The sequence below is a fragment of the Odocoileus virginianus genome, chromosome 9, assembly GCF_023699985.2.
Source record: "Odocoileus virginianus isolate 20LAN1187 ecotype Illinois chromosome 9, Ovbor_1.2, whole genome shotgun sequence".
Classification (NCBI taxonomy): domain Eukaryota; kingdom Metazoa; phylum Chordata; class Mammalia; order Artiodactyla; family Cervidae; genus Odocoileus; species Odocoileus virginianus.
The window spans coordinates 65407015-65426146 of record NC_069682.1 but is presented as its reverse complement, the minus strand read 5'-3'; the positions used below and the strand labels follow the sequence as shown (position 1 = coordinate 65426146).

At 53.2% G+C, this 19132-nt stretch overlaps 1 protein-coding gene across 5 annotated transcripts in view; it reads left to right on the top strand.

Moving 5' to 3' along the window:
- The window catches only part of CHD6 (chromodomain helicase DNA binding protein 6), a 193912-nt gene extending 175267 nt beyond the window's left edge, over positions 1 to 18645 (top strand). For 4 of the 5 annotated variants that reach the window (XM_070472634.1, XM_070472635.1, XM_020869725.2 and 1 more), the window contains 7 exons: positions 360 to 1943; positions 5530 to 5681; positions 6076 to 6282; positions 7402 to 7854; positions 9387 to 9581; positions 10465 to 10584; positions 15265 to 18645. In XM_070472634.1, the coding sequence (XP_070328735.1) occupies positions 360 to 1943; positions 5530 to 5681; positions 6076 to 6282; positions 7402 to 7854; positions 9387 to 9581; positions 10465 to 10584; positions 15265 to 16164 (3611 nt within the window). In that variant the 3' untranslated portion in view covers positions 16165 to 18645. Of the gene's footprint in view, positions 1 to 359; positions 1944 to 5529; positions 5682 to 6075; positions 6283 to 7401; positions 7855 to 9386; positions 9582 to 10464; positions 10585 to 11686; positions 12279 to 15264 lie in introns of those variants that run through there. The other variant, XM_070472636.1, reaches the window with a different exon arrangement.
- Positions 18646 to 19132: the final 487 nt, after the last annotated feature.

Here is a 19132-nt window from a genome sequence, read left to right as displayed (position 1 = left end):
GAGCCTCTTTCCTCATCCTCACACAGGGATGCTGGTGTAGCTAGAGGTCTTGTGAGACCTAAACAGCATCGTAAAGTATCTAGTGAGAAGGCCCTTAGTACAGGCTTACTGATCAGGAAGTAATATTTCCAGAACTGGAGTGTTCCTGCTGTCCTTTTACCCTCAGTGGGTCTGTCCAAGTTTCATAAATCTTTCCCTCCTGTTTCAGTTTTTCATCTTTGAGGGGCCACTAAGGCCCTGCCTTGCTCAGGGCCAGATGGTCAAACTGTGAGATCAAGGATGCAGGGGCTCAGGTGGGCAGAGGAATCCGAGGGCCCCCCCCCCCGCTTAAGTGACGGGCTCTGTGTTCTCCCTCGCAGGCCCCCTGGATCCCAGCATCTACGTGGAACCCATCACGGAAGAGCGGGCTGCGAGAACACTGTACCGCATCGAGCTGCTGCGGAAGGTCCGGGAGCAGGTGCTCACATGTCCTCAGCTGCACGAGCGCCTGCAGCTATGCAGGCCCAGCCTCTACCTGCCTGTCTGGTGGGAGTGCGGGAAGCACGACCGCGACCTGCTGATCGGCACTGCCAAGCACGGCCTGAACCGCACCGACTACTACGTCATGACTGACCCCCAGCTGTCCTTCCTGGACGCCTACAGGAACTACGCCCAGCACAAAACACCTGACCCCCAGGCCCCAGAGAGTCTCTGTTGCCTCTACCAGACCAACTCCAAGCTGTATGAGTCTCTGGCCTATACGCACATGAGCCAGACTTCCGAGTCCCTTGAAAACGAACCCGAGAACCTCGTGAAAATCGAAGGTAGAGATGATCACCTTGGTCCGCCCAGGGGCAGCTTATCTGACATGACCTGTGAAAGCTTCATGTCTAAAACTCAGGATGTCCTTTCCCTCACCCATGACGAGAGTCTGCTGCCTGGGTCCTTGGAGAGCATGATGTACGGGAAGAAGGCGCTAAGCCAGGAGGCAGGCCCTTTTCAGGGCAGCCCGGGTGCCAGTACTGAGTCCAGGCAAGACACCGCGGCCATCTCCGCAGGCAGAGACGGGGACTGCCAGACCCGGGGCCACGAGGCAAAAATAGCCTCAGATTCCTCTTTTATGGAAACTTTAGAAGCAGGAGTAGCTCAGATGAACATTAAAAACGAGAAACACCTGTTGATGTCTCTTTCAAAGGAAGGGGAACTCGGCTGCAGTGAGGCCGGGCTGAGACCTGAAAGCATCGGGCGGCTGGGCTCCAACTGCTTCGCCTCCCCTTCTTTGGACCCAGGGAATGAGAGCGGGTTCGTCGACATGTGCAACCTGAGTGTCTGCGACTCCAGAAGAAACATGTCATCTGACCAGCAGCTAATCGACTTACTAGAAAGCAAAAGCTTAGAAAGCAAATTGGTTTTGGGTCCGAACCACAGCGACGAGGAGGAGGACGAGGACGAAAACGAGGAGGAAAGCCTCGAGCTGGCCGCAGGCAGGCGGGAAAGGCTGGCGGCGTCGCCTCTCAGCGAGCCCACCACCCGCATGGCAGGGGAGCAGAGCCTGGCCGGCTTCCTCACAGAGGAAGCCAAGAAAGGGAGCACGGAGGCCAGAAGCCAGCCTCTTGGACTTCAGGGCCCTTTCCTTCCCGCAGCCTGTCAGTGTCACTGCAAACACATGGAGAGGTGGGCACGTGGCCTCGAGAAGGACGAGTTTGAAGTGGAGAAACCCCAGGCTTACCCCCCAGACCCCTTCATAAGCAAAGCCAATAATGTCACAATGAGGGGTGAGCCCACTGCTGTCCCACCCGAGCTGTTCCAAGTGAAGCAGGAACTTTTGAAGGATTCCTGGAAAGAGAACACAGAAGGGAACCAAGGTCTTCCTCCGTATCCTGAAGGGAGTGAGCTCAAGCCGGAAGACATGGATTATGAGAGTAAAGAGGAGTTCGATAAAGACGGGAACTGCCAGAGTCAAGGTACCGCGTGTGGGATCTTGTGTCTTGGATGAACCAGTTCTCCCAGGCTGGGGAGGGCAAGTGTGTAGGGGCTGGTGAGAGTTCTACCACTTCTGAAACTGATCTCTTACACCCACCATATGTTTAAACACGAAGGCTACAGGGCTTATTCTGAAATTGAGGCAGAGTAGCTTACATCTGATCATTCCAGAAAGCTAAGGATGACTGTAGCACCTTGGCTGCATCAGCTGCGTGGTCTGGGCAGGGGCTGTGTGCCAGTATATGTGAGATAACGTATAGGACGTCGAGGGGAAAGAATTTGTTCTTCCACCAGGTAGGGTGCTGAAACTGGGTGAAGTAGAACAGCCAGGGAACGCCAGGAACCTGCAGTTTAACAGAGATGCGGGTCATTTTCCAGGAACTCCACAAAAATAACTCTGATCTTTAGTAAGGTTAGGCTTCCCCGGTAGCTCAGCTGGTAAAGAATCTGCCTACAATGCAGGAGACCCTGGTTTGATTCCTGGGTCGGGAAGATCCCCTGGAGATGGGATAGGCTGCCCACTCCAGTATTCTTGGGCTTCCCTGGTGGCTCAGCTCGGTAAAGAATCCATCTGCAATGCATGAGATCTAGATTCAATCCCTGAGTTGGGAAGATCCCCTGGAGAAGGGAAAGGCTACCCCGCTCCAGTATTCCGGCCTGGAGAATTCCGTGAACTGTGTAGTCCATGGGGTTGCAGAGTCTGACACTACTGAGCAGTTTTCACTTAACTTAATTGTCAAAACCCTGTGTTGTAATGTCAGTGCATTGTATTGAGATTCCTTTGAGTAACTCAACAGAAATAAGAATAACCAAATTAGGGAACTTCCTTGGTGGTTCAGTGGCCAACACTCCATGCTCTAGATGCATGGGGCTCTGGTTCAATCCTTGGTGAGGGAACTAGATCCCACATGCTGCAACTAAAGATCTCGAGTATCACAGCTGAGACCCAATGCAACCAAATAAATGAATAGTTTTTTTAAGTAAAAAAAAAAAAAAAAGAATAACCAAATTCCATGGAACTTAACAAAAAGGCAAAGAGGCTTGATCTTTTGATAAAGGGAAATCTTAGGTAAGGAAAGGATTTGAAAATGTTAAGAACCTAGGTGACCTGAGATTAGCATATGCTTTATGTGGATATGAATATAGTGATTAGAAATCCTGATCAACAACAAACGGTTTTTAAGTTTTTCACTGTTGTTTTTATGTCTTCAAACCCAAGAGGGCATATTAGGGTGAACAAAAGATAGTTCTTATTTATCCTTGTCAGAAAAAAAAACAAAAGAGTACCCTGTTGGCGGCTGGCCTGGTGCCAGGGCCCATGTGTTTTATTACACAGGGATTCAGACGGGCCGCCCCTCCCACATGGAACAGTGACTTCTTCCAAAGCTGAGGGTCCGCAGGCCACACAGCCAGAGGCGAGCAGTGGGCGAGCAAAGCTTCATCTGTATTTTACAAGCGTGCCCACCCCCACCCCCATTGCTTGCATTAACATCCTCCACCCATCCCAACCGCCAGGTCACTACTCCACGAAACTGGTCCCTGGCTCCAAAAATGTTGGGTACCCCTGCTCTAAAGTGGGAAAGAGAGAGCAGAGCCTGCTCTGCTCCCCGGGCTGTCCGACTTCCTTTTTATTTCTGAGCTCCCACCTGTGGCTTCTGCCTTGTGATTGCTGACTCTCTTGGGAAGGGTTCTGAATCCAAGTTAAAGTGTGTCCACTAGCCAGGCTGAGGCCAGAGATGCTGTACCGCAAGGAGCAGCATCACCCCTGTGGCTTCAGCTGCCCCAGGAGGAGCCAGCCCTGACCTGCCCACCCTCCTCGCCCCAGGCCACAAAGGGTCCCTGCCAGACGCGGGGCTATATGTACACCTTGCTCTTTGAACTCTGTCATGGGGGAAATCACCAACTACTCAGTCCTGGGAACACAGGCAATCCAGCAACAATGGGTTAGAGGAGGTGCTCGGTCCTCTCTGGCCGTGGGGCCGGGCTGTGCGGGGCTGGGAGGCAGCAGTGAACTTGATAAGCTCTGGTTAGCATTCCACACACTCAGCGGTGGGGAGTCCCTTGCACCAGTGCTTTAAAGGAGCTCTGGCAGACCCCAGAAGGGTTCCTCCGTACCCGGGGTGTGGGCTCAGTGGGGGCCAAGAGGGCCCTCCCTGTCTCTCAGCCTGGTTCTCTGCGCCCAAAGGAGCAGTCTCTGGCCTAGCTGGGGGACCAGCCTCTTCTTTCCTGACTCCTTCTCACGCTGCGCTGTGTTCTTTTCTCAAAATTTAAATTCACCTTCTCTGCTTAAAACATGACAGGGGTGCGCCCCCATTGGATCTAGAATAATTTGGATTTTCTGTCCCAGGCCAAAGAGCTCAGCATGATGGTGATGGTCCTGCCCCCACCCCACCACCGCCGCCCTATCTTTGTATATACTTGACCCCCCCACCTTGTTGCTCAGCAAGTCGTGCGCACCCCTCCCCCGCCACTGCCTCTTCCTGGGTGGTCTCTTGTCTGAGAGGCCCCTTCTACCAGCAGCTTTTTTCCTCCTCCTTCCCTATCAAGGCACCTTGTTTCTTTCCCTTTATGGTCCTCACCATGGTTTATAATTGAAACTGTTCGTTTATTATTAGTGTTTTTCCCTGCTGCCTGCCCCTCGTGGAGCTGTTAAGAGCCTAGAAGGCCAGAGCCGCCACACTGTCCTGTTTATCCTTGAATCCCCTGGCCTGGCGAGGTGCTGCTTCTGGGGAGGGGTCCCTGCGGCCCCCTGGGGGACTTGGTACACAGTCAGCAGTGAGACCTCCACACTGCAGAGGGTGGACGCCCCGTCGTCTCACTGCGGAAGAGGCCCACAGCTTTTCCTACACTCAGTTCGTCTCCTGTCAGCACTGTGAAGCGGATGATGGCTAAAGATCCATTCTACAGCTGATAATAAACTTTCATCACTGAAGACTGAAAGAATGAGTCACATTTCCATTTGTTTCTGTCAGTGATGTTGAATGTCCTAGGTGTCTTTGCATCATTTTTTAGCATAAATCAGGTCTGTTTACCTTCATTGTAAATTTCAGGACTTTTCCTCCTCCCTCATTAATCTCAGCCTCTTGCCATGTTCCATTTCCCACGCCATCCCTGCCACTGTATCAAAGCACAGTGTTCACTTCCCTCTCACCCACACCAAGTGGGGAAGTCTTTGCAGTCATCCAGTGTTGTTTGGTTACCGATGAAGACTCTTATCAGATGATTTGCTTGGGTAGCCTTGGAGCAGGATGTGGCTTTATGGCTTAACTGATAGAGTGCTTCTGGAAATAGAAGACATGGTAATTAATCAGTTTAAAATAAATAAGCATACAATAGGCCAGTGTTTAGGAAGATGAGGGACTTCCCTGGCAGTCCAGTGGTTAAGACGCCAGCCTTCCAATTCAGGGGGTGGGGGGCGTGGGTCCAATCCTTGGTTGGGAAACTCAGGTCGCCTGTCCAGTGCGGCCAAAAAATAAAGCTCAGATGTCCTGATCTTTCAGATCATTCCAGTCTTCCAACTACCTGTCTCATTTTTTAAAAAAAAAAAAAAAAAACCTTTCTTCCCAGATTATCCAGGGAAGTACTCTGAGGAGGAGAGCAAGAGCTCGACCTCGGGCGTCGCGGGAGACCTCGGGGACGACCTGCAAGAGGCGCGGGCTCCCACCATTGCTCAGCTGCTCCAGGAGAAAACGCTCTATTCATTCTCCGAGTGGCCGAAGGTACCTCCCGGAGCTTGCATGCCCCACTCAGAGTATCCTCAGCTTTTGAATCCTTTATATTAAACCTCTTAGAATCTTTCTGAGTCACCAACTCAGACAAATGTTTAATATCTTTAAAAGATATTCGTTACATGACTTTAAAGGTATCGGGACCACAATTAGACCATAAGACCAAAGTGTTCAGTGCATCTTCGTTATTTACAGTCCTGCAGCTTTTCATCTTCATTGTCCAGACTGCGCCATTTCTTTTAAGACTTGAAAAGTGAGTCCCTTCGTGTGCACCCCCTTCTAATCAGCTCCTTCTGGTTAGAAAACGTGCCGCTTGATTTCAAGGGACTTTGTAAACTTGGATAACTTAGTACTTCCTCCTCAGAGCTTGTGTGCTTTTTTATAGGATCGCGTGATAATCAACCGCCTAGATAACATCTGTCACGTGGTGTTAAAGGGGAAGTGGCCCTCCAGCCAGCAGCATGAGCCCTCGGGCGCACTGCCCACCCCGTTGTTAGCCGGCAGCGCTGGTCCCCGAGGCGGCCTCTCGGAGCCAGAGGCCTCAGAGCACAGCTTCAGCAATGGTGCAGCATTGGCGGCCCAGATGCAGAAGGTGAGCCCCTGAGAATGCGGTGTCTGACCTTGAGACAAAGGAAGACGACACTTTGCACTTCTTGATTGAGTGATTCATTCGAATCTTGGAGCCGGGAAGTGCGTGATGAGAGTAGGTTTGCAGCTCAGTGGGAGTGGTGTGCTGGTTTGTGGGCGATGGGGGCAGGAGGGGGCATACCTCTGGGGTGGGGAGGCAGATGGGCACTTGAGGACAAGGTAAGTTCTCGATCAGCTTAGTGGCAGGAGTGGATCCAAAGAAAAGGAGGGAGTTAATGGACGTGGCTTGATGACAGATGACTATATGAGGAAAGGGAGGGGTGAATACATGAGGACTGGGAACGGTAGAAGCCAATAGAAATGAAGGAAGTCAGACACTTCCCTGGTGGTCCAGCGGTTAAGAATCTGCCTTGTAAAGCAGAGGATTCAGGTTTGATCTCTGGCCAGGGCATTAAGATCCCACATACTGCAGAGCAACTAAGCCCACGTTCCATGGCTGGTGAGCCTGTGTGCCACAACAAAGATCTGAGAGCCACAGCTAAGACCCGACACAACCAAATAGATACATAAATTTTTAAGGTATTTTTTAAAAAGAAATGGGGGATGTCAACAGTGGAGTGAGTTTTATTTGAGGTTTCTAAACGCAAGTGAAAACTCAAGGACTCAAGTTTAAGGCAGGTAGGTAGCATACTAGCTCTTTGCTGCACATTGAACTCCACTGGGGGCCTTGAGAAGCTCCAGGTTCTGGTTGGGTTGGTCCAGGGTGCAGACTTGGTATTGGCTTTTTTTAAATTTTTTAACTGCCCAGTTGATTCTGATGTACAGCTGAGGTAGAGATTCCCTAAACTATGATCTTGGCAATTACAAGTGTAGTTCGTGGACTGGGAGCTTTCGCAGTACCTGGGAACTTGTTAGAAATGCAGAAGCCCAGGCCCACTGAAATGGAATCTGCATTTTAACAAGCTATCCAGGCGAGTAGATACTGAAGTTTGAGAAGGCTTGAGTTGAAAGAAGTTCCAAGAAGGTGATTACTAGTCCCAAGGAAGTTGGGGCGGAGACAGAGCCGGCATTGAGCCACAGAGGTGACATTCAGACCTCTCTTGCCACGTCTGTGTGTTTGCAGGAGAACTTCTTGGCTCCGGTTTTCACAAAGGATGAACAGAAGCACAGGCGTCCTTACGAGTTCGAGGTAGAGAGGGACGCGAAGACGCGGAGCCTGGAGCAGTTCCCAGCCCCCCACGGGCACCCCCCTATCGTCCTCAACGGCTGGCATGGAGAGTCAGCCATAGACCTCTCCTGCCCGTCAGAGGGGTCCCCGGGGGCCACATCCCCTTTCCCAATGAGTGCCAGCACCCCCAAGATTGGGGCTATCGGTTCACTGCAAGGAGCCCTTGGCATGGACTTGTCGGGCATCCTGCAAGCTGGCCTGATCCACCCAGTGACTGGACAGATCGTCAACGGAAGCCTCAGGAGAGACGACACTGCCTCCAGGAGGCGGAGAGGAAGGCGGAAACATGTTGACGGAGGGGTGGACCTCATCTTCCTGAAGGAGCAGACCCTGCAGGCGGGCATCTTGGTGGGTATATGAGGTGCACATTTGACCTCTGTACACTGAGCAGCAGACGCTTCTTCCTCAGACACAACAGCTTTTGATTTATGGACCTTTTTCCCTGTTTCAGCTGTCCTGCTTGTTCCCTCTTGTCATCAGTTGTCCTCAGTCTTTTCTAGAAATAGATATTAGTCCATCGAGGGCTCTTAACCTGCCTGCACCCTGAAGACAGAGTTGGGAGGTCTCCCCATTTCACAGAGAAACCGCCCAGCCTCCAGGGCCTCGGAGCCCCCGGGGATCAAAGCAGTGAAGCAGGAGTAGGGCTGGGTCTGCAGCAGCGGGCTTTCCAGGAGCAGGGGCTTGGGGGTCAGGACGTCCTGAACATCAGTCCTGGCTCGGCTGCTGCTTGACCTGCTGGGTGACCTTGGGCTCATCATCGAGCCCTGCTCTGCTCCTCTCTAAACTGGGGCCACAGCTTTCTACCACCGAGGGTCACTGCGAGCTTTTGCTGAGGTCACATAGAAATCCTTGTCAGAAACAGAGAAGTGCCCAAGAGATCCCCTCTGACTTTGCTTACTGTGTCAGAGACCACTGACTTCTCTCTTTGTGTTTTGATTTGTCCCATTTATTGGATTTCAGGCTCTGAAGCAGGAAACGACATTTCTTGCTTTCTTGCTACTTTAAAAGGAATGATAGTGACGAGTGTTGAGTGCCTCTGGCAGGCACTGCGTTGAGGGTTTTACATGATTGCCCTGTATGATGTCCACAGCAACACTGTGAAGGTGTGGTTACCGTTCCCGTTTTGGAAATGAGCGAGCTGAGACTTAAAAGCATTAAATGATTTGCCCGAGATACCCAGGCAAAAATGGCAAACCAGGGAACCAAAGCAGTGACTCGGTCCTCTGCAGCTAGGGAGCTCTGCTGTATCGTTTGCTAGATGTCTTTCTCTTTGATTTTCTCTATCATTTGGGAAGCTGAAATGGCAGGTTCTTTCCCTTCCCAGGTCCCCAGTGCCTTTAAGAAAGTGGTCTCATTTTTCAGCAGCGCAAAGCTGTAGTTTTCCCTGTCGTGATCATAGAATTCCAGTTGAGTACGTGAAGTATTTTTTCTTGGCTTCAGAGTATTTTGAAGGTCTTATGGAGACATTTAGCACTGATATATGTCATTAGTAGACCCCATACAGGCACTGGGGACACGGGCGGGTACATATGCAGAGGGAGAACCAGGTGAGTCGATTGCAGGGTGGCACTCTCTGATACGTGAAAACCTGTGACAAGTGCCATGGGGAAGCAAAGTGCGGTGGCCAGTGTCACGGGGACAGTCCGTGCTGGTGATGAAGATGGCAGGAGGGAGCCTGAGCAGGTAGGATGGCACATAGGCCACCACGGAGCCAAGGGGGGAGGAGAGCAGTCGGATGGAGGGGTCTCCTGCCACGTCAGGAACTCGTGGCGGGGATCACTCTAGCACGGGCGGTCCTGTTCTGGTGGGAAGAGTCCTTTAAGAAACCAGTTTTCATTCTGTCACGGTGAAGGGCACATCCTCATCTTCCCTCCATCCAGGAAGTCCACGAAGACCCAGGACAGGCTCCCCTGAGCACCCCACACCCTCCCGAAGGGCCGGTGCCCGCCACGTCGACCCCGGAGCCGACCCCGGCCGCTAGCAGCCCCGCCGAGAAAGCCATTCCCAGCAAGAGCCTGCTGGACTGGCTGCGGCAGCAGGCCGACTGCTCCCTCGAGGTCCCAGGCTTCAGCGCGGTGAGCATGCGTCCCCTGTGACACGGAGATGCAGACGGGGCCCAGGAGGGCTGGGGAGCCCAAGGGAGTTCTGTGTCCTCCGAGAACGTGACTGGAAAGTAGGAGCCGGGGGAGTTTAAATTCTGGTTACGTCTTCTGGTAACAGAAACCCCAGCCCATGTCAGAACACCAGGCCAGAAGGTCGACGTGTGTGACCTCTTACCAGGACAGCAAGCCTCCGCTCGGCCCTCCCTTCCCCGCCAGTCACCACATTTGTGAGCTCGCAGGGCATTCTTTAGGTTGCATAAGCACTGCTCCCCTTCACAGAAATGCTTCCGGCATTCTTCTCAAGTCACCGTGTCTCCACTCCACTTTGAGGTGACGGGTTAGTTTCAGTCCCTGCCCAGGGGCTGCTCATCAAGCCCTCTTAACTCCTCTGCTCTCGGTCCTTCAGAGCAGGCGTCCAGAGGAGAGGGCGCCCCAGCACCGACACCCCACCACCCCTGCTGTGCTGGCTGCCTCTTGTTAGCAAGGGGAGACGCCCGAAAGCTCACAGGAAGGAGGAGGATGCATTCACAGACACACACCCTCCAGAGACACACAGCCCGCCAGGCTGGGAGCAGCGAAGAGAGAGCCTGAGAAATGGTTCAGAGAGGCAGGGGCAGGGGTGAAGCAGTGCCCCGGGAGTCTGGGAGGCCCACCTTGCAGCTTAACTGCAGGCACGCCGTGGCTTCAAGGAGAGCACCTCGGTGGGGCCCAGCGGCTCTTCTGCAGCGCTGACCCGACAGGTCCTGTGCAGAGGGCCGTGAGTGAGGAAACAGCACAGCCATCTGAGCAGCACCACCGCGTCAGGAGACCCTGTGGCCAGAGCATTCTGTAACATCGGTTTCCATTTACCTCCTAGAATTTTTCAGACAAACCAAAGCAGAGGAGGCCACGCTGTAAGGAGCCTGGAACGTTAGACGTCACTTCCCTGAGTGGGGAAGAGAGGGTTCCTGCTGTCCCCAAGGAGCCTGGCCTGAGGGTAAGGAACAGGACGTCCCAGTGGAGCCCGGCCCCGCAGACCCAGAGAGGACACTTCAACTGGGAAGCGGCAGCCAGGCGGCCTTAGCAGAAGGACCAGGGTCCGCCCAGGGGCTTGATGAGCAGGGACAGCTGGTGTTGGGGTGTTCTCACCAGCAGCATGTCTTCCGTGGTCATTTGTTTTCAACCTTTCCCTCCAAAACTTTGGGGTTAAGTTTTGTACTGAAACAACTCCCAAGGCTCGATTCCCCCCATTTTGGAGAATTCAGGGAAAATACCTTTTAAGTCTTATCAGGAGTCTGTTATCCAGTGTTTAAACAAAACTTCTTTTTTGGAAATTTTCATTTTCCAGCCTTAAGTTTTTCCGGCTACCATTTAAGACATCCCCTCCTCGTCCGTCCTCGCTGGCAATGAGAAACAGCTGACTCCACACACTGCCCTTTTCCTATTATAGAATCATGAGCCTGGAAGAGACTTCAAAGGCATCTGCAGATACTTGCACTAGAACGAATCCGAGTTAATTATAGTTTACAGATGAGTACAAATTTGGACTAGAAGACTCGCAACCTCTAGGGGGCGGTAGCATTTCAACCTGAAAGCGTGTTAAGCTTGGGCATACTCAAACATGCTTCTAACCTCCTCAAAGTGAGTTCTGCCCAAATAGGGTGCTTCTGAGGGTCCTCTGGGGCTCTGCCCTCATAGGTTGCCCTCTAGCTCACGGGTGCTCCTGAACCCCTTCCTTTGGTGCTCAGTCATCTATAGCTCTCCTCTGAGGGATTTCCAGGATACCATTTCTGTGTTTAGTTCCCAGAGACCACCCACCCTAGTCATTTCCTCCTTGTTAATGTTGTTAGGAAGCGCGTTTGTCTTTTGGTGGCCCGGAGGGTCACTCCACTAGCAGCTTGACAAACATGACTGCCAACTGGCCAGGCCGATCCCACGTCCTTCCTCTCACTGTTTCTCCAGCCCCGCCCTCGGCCTCCCCGAGCTGTCCTTTTGTCATGAGAGACCACCCCCAACCCTCGCTTGGTGGGGTCTCCGAGCTCTTGGTTGAGAGACATGGCTCCCCCCTTGACCTCCTCATTTCTTTCTTCACACCTCAGTTTCTCAGACGTTCTTTGGGAGTTAACGTTCATCATGGCCCAGCCGACGCCGATCTCCTGCCAGACACTCATTTCCGAGCTATCCTCACAAGCCAGCCTCCTGCCAGAGATGCGCTTTCCCTCCTTTGTTAAGTAAACACAGGCCCCGCCTTGGGGTCCCCTGCCTGCAGTAAGGCCCGGACTTGGAGGCAGCATTCGCCTGGCCCTTGGGGCTGTTCGGCGGACCCCACTGGGGCCGGAGCCTCTGGGTGTGTGACACTCTTTGTCCGTCCCTTAGAGACCTTCCCGTTTCTTCTAGAAATATCCAAATCCCGCAAGGAGTTTCTCCCTGCCTCCAGCCCCTCCTGCCTTGTGTGTGCTGGGGCTCGGCTGCCAGCTCCACCAACAGTGCCACGCAGGTGGACACAGCTTTAAGAATGCCCGCCCAGCACATAGCGGTCACTCATTATTACATGTGTGTACGCACACATATGCCTCATACATTTCACATGCAGAGTTAAGTTTGTTTCACCTACCCATATGCAGTGGGTGGGGTGGTTTTGCTAGTTTCTTCCCGAGCCATTTGACAGTAAATTGCGGAGACTACGTGCTTGCTGAGTGTGCTGAGTCGCTTCATTTTAGTCTGACTCTCTGCGACCCCCGTGGACCGTGGCCCCCCAGGCTCCTCTGTCCATGGGGTTTCCCAGGCAGGAATACTGAAGTGGGTTGCCATTTCCTCCTCCAAGGGATCTTCCTGACCCAGGGATCAAACTCTAGGCAAATTTCTTTACCCACAGAGCCACCTGGGAAGCCCTGCAGAGATGATAGTCACCCCTAAATAAACACTTAGCGTGTGTCTCCTGGGAACGTGTTCCCATGTATCTGTCACCACTACCACTCATGTCAGTTACATGTCGTAGCTCACCCATATTCAGATTTCCCCAGCTCTCCCAGAAGTGTCTTGCCAAGCTAGATTTTGTGTTTTGTTTTTAGAATTTTTAAACCAGGTTCCACCTGCTGCATCTGGGGGTAAGGTTTCTCACCACTCAGGGCATGTTAGCTGAATTGACTCACCTTCCTGGGAAGAGCGAGGCAGTTTTGGCCATCACCTACTGCTTTGTCTTTACCCAGGACTTGAGTGTTAGAGCCAGGACACACAGGCTGTGGGGTAACGCTGCCTTGTGTTGATTTAGAGTGATGTCTTGGGGGCACATACGCGTGCCATCACCGGGAGGAGCAGACCCGTCGCCTGGCGTCTGCCCCTCGGAGTCTCCCCTCGCCTCGCCCTCCCCCCAGCCTCCCCTGGAAGAGGAAGCAGGCCTGTTCCCAGGGTATAATTACCAGGAGGGAGAGCTGCCAAAGCCGGGCTTGGCCGCCGTGTGTGGTCCCAACGCTGCTGGGAGGGGCATGTGCCCCGGGTGGGCAGCCACGGGCCGGCCAGGGGCAGGATGACGCGCCCACCCGTAGGAAGAGGTGGAGCCCCCTTCCTCTGCCCTCCCGCCGCACACTCTGCAGGGGGGTGAAGCCCTGTTCTCACCCCAGGGCCTTCCTGCTGCTGCTCCCCAGTCTAAAGGGCTCAGGCAGCCAGCCTGGCCTCCTGGGCAGGTTCCCTGTCCTGAGAGAGCCCAGTGTGGTGTGCCCCAGAGGTTTCCAGCGAGGGCGGGGACATCCTGACGCCTGAGGAGTGTGGCTTGAACTTGGGGGGCCGGGCCACAGGGCCCACAGGTCCTGCAGGGTGCAGGCCGCCCAAAGTCATCTCTCCAGCACCCGATGGCCTCATAGCGTGTTACCAGATGCCTGCTGTGTAGATAGGTAGCAGATTGTTCAAAAGAAGCTGGAGGCCTCACTCAGCAAGCTCAGGGTTTCTTTTCTTCGGACAGACTTGTGAGATGGCTCAGGCCCTCCTGCTGAGGGTGATGGGGAGAGGGAGGGTGGGGGCATTTGAGGGCACAAAAGGAGAAGGTGCACCTGGGCCTTCCCCCTGGCTCTCGGCTGCGGCGGGGTAACAGGGAGGAAGGCTCGGGAGGCCTCATGGCCGAGTGCTGGTCCCTATGGCTGGGCCCTGGGTTCCAGAGGGAGGCAATCTGTGCTAATGGGCTCCAGAGAGAGTGGTGAGAAACACTTCTTTCAGCCCAGCCCCGGCCCTGGCATCCGACCCTCTTGCTTTAGAAGCGGGAACCAGGCAGAACTGCTCCCCCTGGCCTCGTTCCCGCGGCTGGCTCACGCATGCAGGGTGCCAGCCCCGCACCGGAGCAGACAGGTGGGCTGTCCCATGGCCGGGCCTCGGCTGCGCCACCCTTCAGGACAGGCCAGCTCACAGGTGCAGGGGGATGGCCCCGCGCAGGACAGACAGGTGGGCCACGGGGTCTGGGCCCTCTGTCCCGGCCCAGCTGCGCTCCAGGGCACATCCCGCCCCTCCTCAGTTGGTGAGGAAGAAAGGGGACTGAGCTGACAGCTCCAGAGGTCTCTTCCTCATCTGCTTTCCTAAGACAAGGCTGGCTGAGCGGTTTTCTCCTCACACAAAGGTGACCGTCATAGATCTCTTTGCCCATGACGACTTGATTTTTCTATGATATTCTTAGGGAAATTGAAGGACAAATACAAGACCTCAGGAATAACATTATTTCCAGGGACCTGGGAACATTTGAGTGCACATTTTTCACACGTGTGTGAATCTCTGAACTCCTTGTGAAACAGCTGTGACGATAGTGCCGACTGGTAGGGTGGGTGTGATGACGATTTGAAAGCAGGCACATGGAGCCGGGTGCGCACGGCCTGACACGGGGCAGTAGCCCTGCTTGGCTCCTGTCATCGCCGCCCACTTTGTCCACCCCTCCGACGGCCAGCGTCCCTCTGTTGAGACCCTCATCCCTACCGCTCCCCATTTCGGAGCTGCCACAGGCGTGTGCTCGCTGAGAGCTTGACCAGTGTCACCCACCAGTCTGTGCCCGTGGCCACCGTTGAGCAGAGACCTGTGGCATCTCCTAAGGATCCGACTTGGGTACCCTTGTCCTTTCTCACCCACAGCCGGGGGCGCCTGCAGGTCAGGACGGAGCTTCAGGTCTTCCTGCTCCCAAACCCCATCCTCGGCTGAGCTCTGGCTTCAGTTAAAACCCTTCCTGTGTCGGGGGGGAGGAGAACTGGGGGGTCTGGCCGAGGGGGTCACAGCCACAGGTCTCAACCACTGGCCTCAGCTGCGCACACACTAAGATCAGATGAAGCCGGGAGGTCAAGCGCGGCCCTGCGCAGGGACAGCATGCAAACTCATGAAGTCCTTTCTTGTTGGTTTTATATTTTACACGTGAAACTGCTATCATGTTGGTTATCCCTCAGTAAAAACACTCTGGGCTAAGACCTGAGGTCCTGGCTGGCCCCAGCTCCCGGGTCTCCAACAGCCTCTCCGCAGGGCCCTGGGCGTGAGCGTGTCGGAAGCTGCTCAGCGCTTTCAGGCTGTCCGCCTCAAACGGGAGGTCCTCGGGGCGCAAAGCTGTGCAGCTCCTGGTGGGCGGACAGGCAGGAAAGACCGCCGCAGAGCCCTGAGCTGCTCCCCACTGCCATCCATCGCCTGAAGCATCTCATGTCTCTCTCTCCTTTTTCAGGGGTTTCTCCCAGAAAACAAGTTCAATCACACCCTGCCAGAGCCCGTTCTCCGAGACACGGGCCCCCGCCGCAGGGGCAGGCGGCCACGGAGCGAGCTGCTGAAGACCCCGGCCCTAGTGGCGGACGCCCCCTCCGGGATGGGGCCGCTGTTCATGAACGGCCTGATTGCCGGGATGGACCTGGTCGGGTTGCAGAACATGAGAAACGTACCGGGCATCCCCCTCACGGGGCTGGTGGGGTTCCCGGCCGGCTTCGCGGCGATGCCCCCAGGCGAGGAGGTCAAGAGCACGCTGAGCATGCTGCCCATGGTGCTGCCGGGCATGGCCGCCGTGCCCCAGATGTTCGGGGTCGGGGGGCTCCTCAACGCCCCCATGGCCACCACCTGCACCTCGGCCGTGCCAGCGCCACTGTCAAGCACAACCAAGGGCGGCGTGTCGGCGGCCGAAAAGACTGCGGAAGACCAGCCCGGCAGCCATGACGTCAAAACGGACCCGTCGGCCGAAGACAAGCCCGGCCCTAGCCCCTTTTCCTCCGACCAGCCCGAGCCCGCAATAACTACAAGCAGCCCCGTGGCGTTTAACCCGTTCCTCATCCCAGGCGTTTCCCCCGGACTCATCTACCCTTCCATGTTCCTCTCCCCTGGCATGGGCATGGCGCTGCCGGCCATGCAGCAGGCCAGACACTCCGAAGCAGCAGGTCTGGAGAGCCAGAGGAGGAAGCGGAAGAAAACCAAGGGGGATGCCCCGAACCCCAACCCAGAGCCTATGCCTGGGCCAGAGAGGGAACCGGGCAGCGAACAGAGCTGCCCAGAGCCCAGGGCTCCCGCACCCCCCGATAGAGAACACGCGGCACAGGCCCGGGAAGGGGGCCCCCAGGACTCTCTTGGTGACACCAATTAGAACTTTTTCATCGAAGAAAATGATTGTGACTTGTAAGTTTCTTATCCCATAAAGGTTTGTTACTTCCCCTCACTTCACCGTCATAAGAACCTGTGTTTCCATGAGTTCTATTACCTCCCTGATTTCCTGTCTTGAGAACTATGGTAACAGATGTTAATAGTCAGTCACAGGGTCTTGCCATGTCATCAGCTCCGTGTCGTTGACCTAGTATAGGAGGTGCAGAACCCCTCACTCCGTTATCCAGTTGTCCATTCCAGCGATCGTAGTTAGTGCAGACGTGGGGACACACCCTGCCCCCTTCTGTTCCAAGTTTCCCAACTTATTCGAAGAGGAAAAAAAAAATGGCAAAAGAAAGCCAGCTAGGGACTGACCAGTGCAGGGCCGAGGCAGAAAGCAGCTCCCTTTTTTTTTTTTTTCCGTGAGCTGTGCCGAATGGGAAGAGCGGTAACAGGGAACCAAAAAAAAAAAAAAGCACAGAGAAAGGAAATGCTGGTGCGTATTTTTTAGTTAAAATATTTCCCAGTTTTATCACGATTACTAAATGAGTAGGTTAGGCAGAAGTATCTAACTAATGGTTGAAACCACACATATCCATTTCTTTCTAAAACAGAAACCTTACTGGTAGTAACACGACTTCCCCCCACTCTGGGTTTTCAGGCAACCTGCAACAAGAAGACATAGTGACCAGGCATCATTTCTACACACGCACGGGTCCCTCTCCTCCCGAGTTAAAAGGGGATTCCCAGTACGAACAAGCGGGACACACCGCGGGCTGTTGCCAACGGTGGGGTGGGATGGGGAGCACGACTGCCCACGGCCTAAAGCACACGACCAGCTCTGCCCCTACTCAGGCCTCTTAGGAACCCCTCCGGCCCCTGCTGGAGCCTCCCGGGCTCTTATTCTGTGATTCCCTCCGCCAGGACCCAGGTTCTTTCTGGAGCCTGCAAGAAAAGTCCCCCAACACTCTGACCCTAGCCAGGGGCTCGAGGCTGTCAAACCTACGTGCGTTCCACCTCTTAATAAGAGTGCGACTGTGAGAAGTTTTTTTCCTTCTCTCCGGATTTTTCAGTTTATATTTTACAGTCGGACCCAGATCTCAGATCATCAAGTTAGTGGAGACTGTGTTGGCAAGCTTAACACTCCCCCTTCTTCCTCAGCTGCCCAGCTCTCCGGGCAGCCTGCCCCCGCCCCGCCCCCGCCCCGCCTGCCTTCACCCCCCCACCACGCGGTCCTTCCCTTCTGATGGTCTCACTCTCCATCCACAGTTCACACTCTGAGACTTGAAAGAAGCTCGTGGCTCAGTCCCCAGCGGGCCACAGGGTTGTGCAGGACCGTTGGAAATGTTGGGAGCGTTACTAGTACCGGTTTCACATTTTGTTGTCAACAATTTACTGTATTTTTTTTTTTTTTTACTTTTTCTGTAACAGTTTTGCTATAATTTATCAGAAGGTCCAAAAGTTCGACATAACTATTTCAGTTTGCATTATTTATTTATGATGCTTTTGTCATTGTCTTTTATACATTTGGGATTATAAATTATGTAAATGTTAAAATGAGCATCTCAAAGAAGTCTGTTAAATCATGGCCGGAAAAAAAAAAAAAAAGCTTTATTTTTTAAAAAGTGGAGTCCCAGTTTTAATGAATCAGTTATAAATCAGAAATTCTGTAAACCGATTCCATAAGAAGAAAGGATCCAGTAATTGAACCGATTCTATTTAATGACATCTTTGTTGCATAGGTGGTCTCTAATGCTGACAACAGATTTCTTAGAAATGCTGCTCTCTCTATTTAACTAACATTTTGTTCAGTTTTGCCTCCAGTGGAAGCAGAAAGGGTTTTTTCAGCTGTTAAATCCTAAAAATCAATATAATTTATTTATGTAAAAAAAAATCACTCAATTGATATATTTTTGAACCTTTTAAGTACTAATTTTCTTTTTATCAAGTAGGGAAAAAAATGTATTTGCCCTAAATCCTTAAAATACAAATGCTATAAAAATTCATGTATCTTGAAAGCCTTACTGCAAATGAGTATTATAGACACCCAGCAGAGCCTGGGTTTTCTTTTCTGTCGTTGTTGTTGTTTTGTATGGAAAGGCTGCTTTCCCCAGGTTCCACTTAGAACCTCCAGTAGGTCACAGGGTTCAGTATGGATTTGATTTAACAACCCACCAGCATGCTAAAAATCCCTTGTTATATCTTATCGAACCTGTATGTTAACTCTCCGGGTGTTTAGGCTTCTCTTTGACTGCTATTGTGTCCCTGTTTGCAAAATGAAAATGACACTCTGTGGATTATTTGCTCTGTAAGGCATAAGTGCTTCTTATGATTATTTTGACGTTTCCAAGAGCAAAAGCCAAATTTAAAACTCTCTTCAGCAAACTTGAGCCTTTTCATCTAATTCCATGTCACTCACAGCCATAACTTTTCCTTGATCATTCTTCACCCCATGTCTTACATAATAAATTGTCTGTGGTCTCGATCCTGGATTTAAAAAAACAAAAAAGTTTAAAAGTCAAGTTTGTATTTGAGGACTTCAGTGGCACTCGGCTGTCTCCTGCTGCCCAGGCATGTTACGAAGGCATTGTATGCACACAGCAGTCCTCTGTCTTTCCTCGGCACCATGTTGGGGGCTTGGTAAATACTTGTTCATGAGGGTTGGCCTGCCTTCTCTCTTGAGCTACCAGAACACCTGGTTAAGACAGATGCAGTAGAAGGGGACGCAGCACAGCACCTGCTCCCCAGACTCGGGACCTGAACGCCCACAGCTGATGCCTGCACTCTCTTAAGCCCCATGCCAGAGCCCCCCCGCCCCTTCAGGTAACACACCTGGGGCTTCACGGAGCAGGCGGGGAAGGGGGGGGACCTCTGACTTGGAAGAGGCCCCTAAATACCCAAGTGCCTCCTGTGTCTGAAGTGAAGAACTTTGTGATCCCTCGCTTTGGGAAGCATGGCTTCTGAAGCCCCAG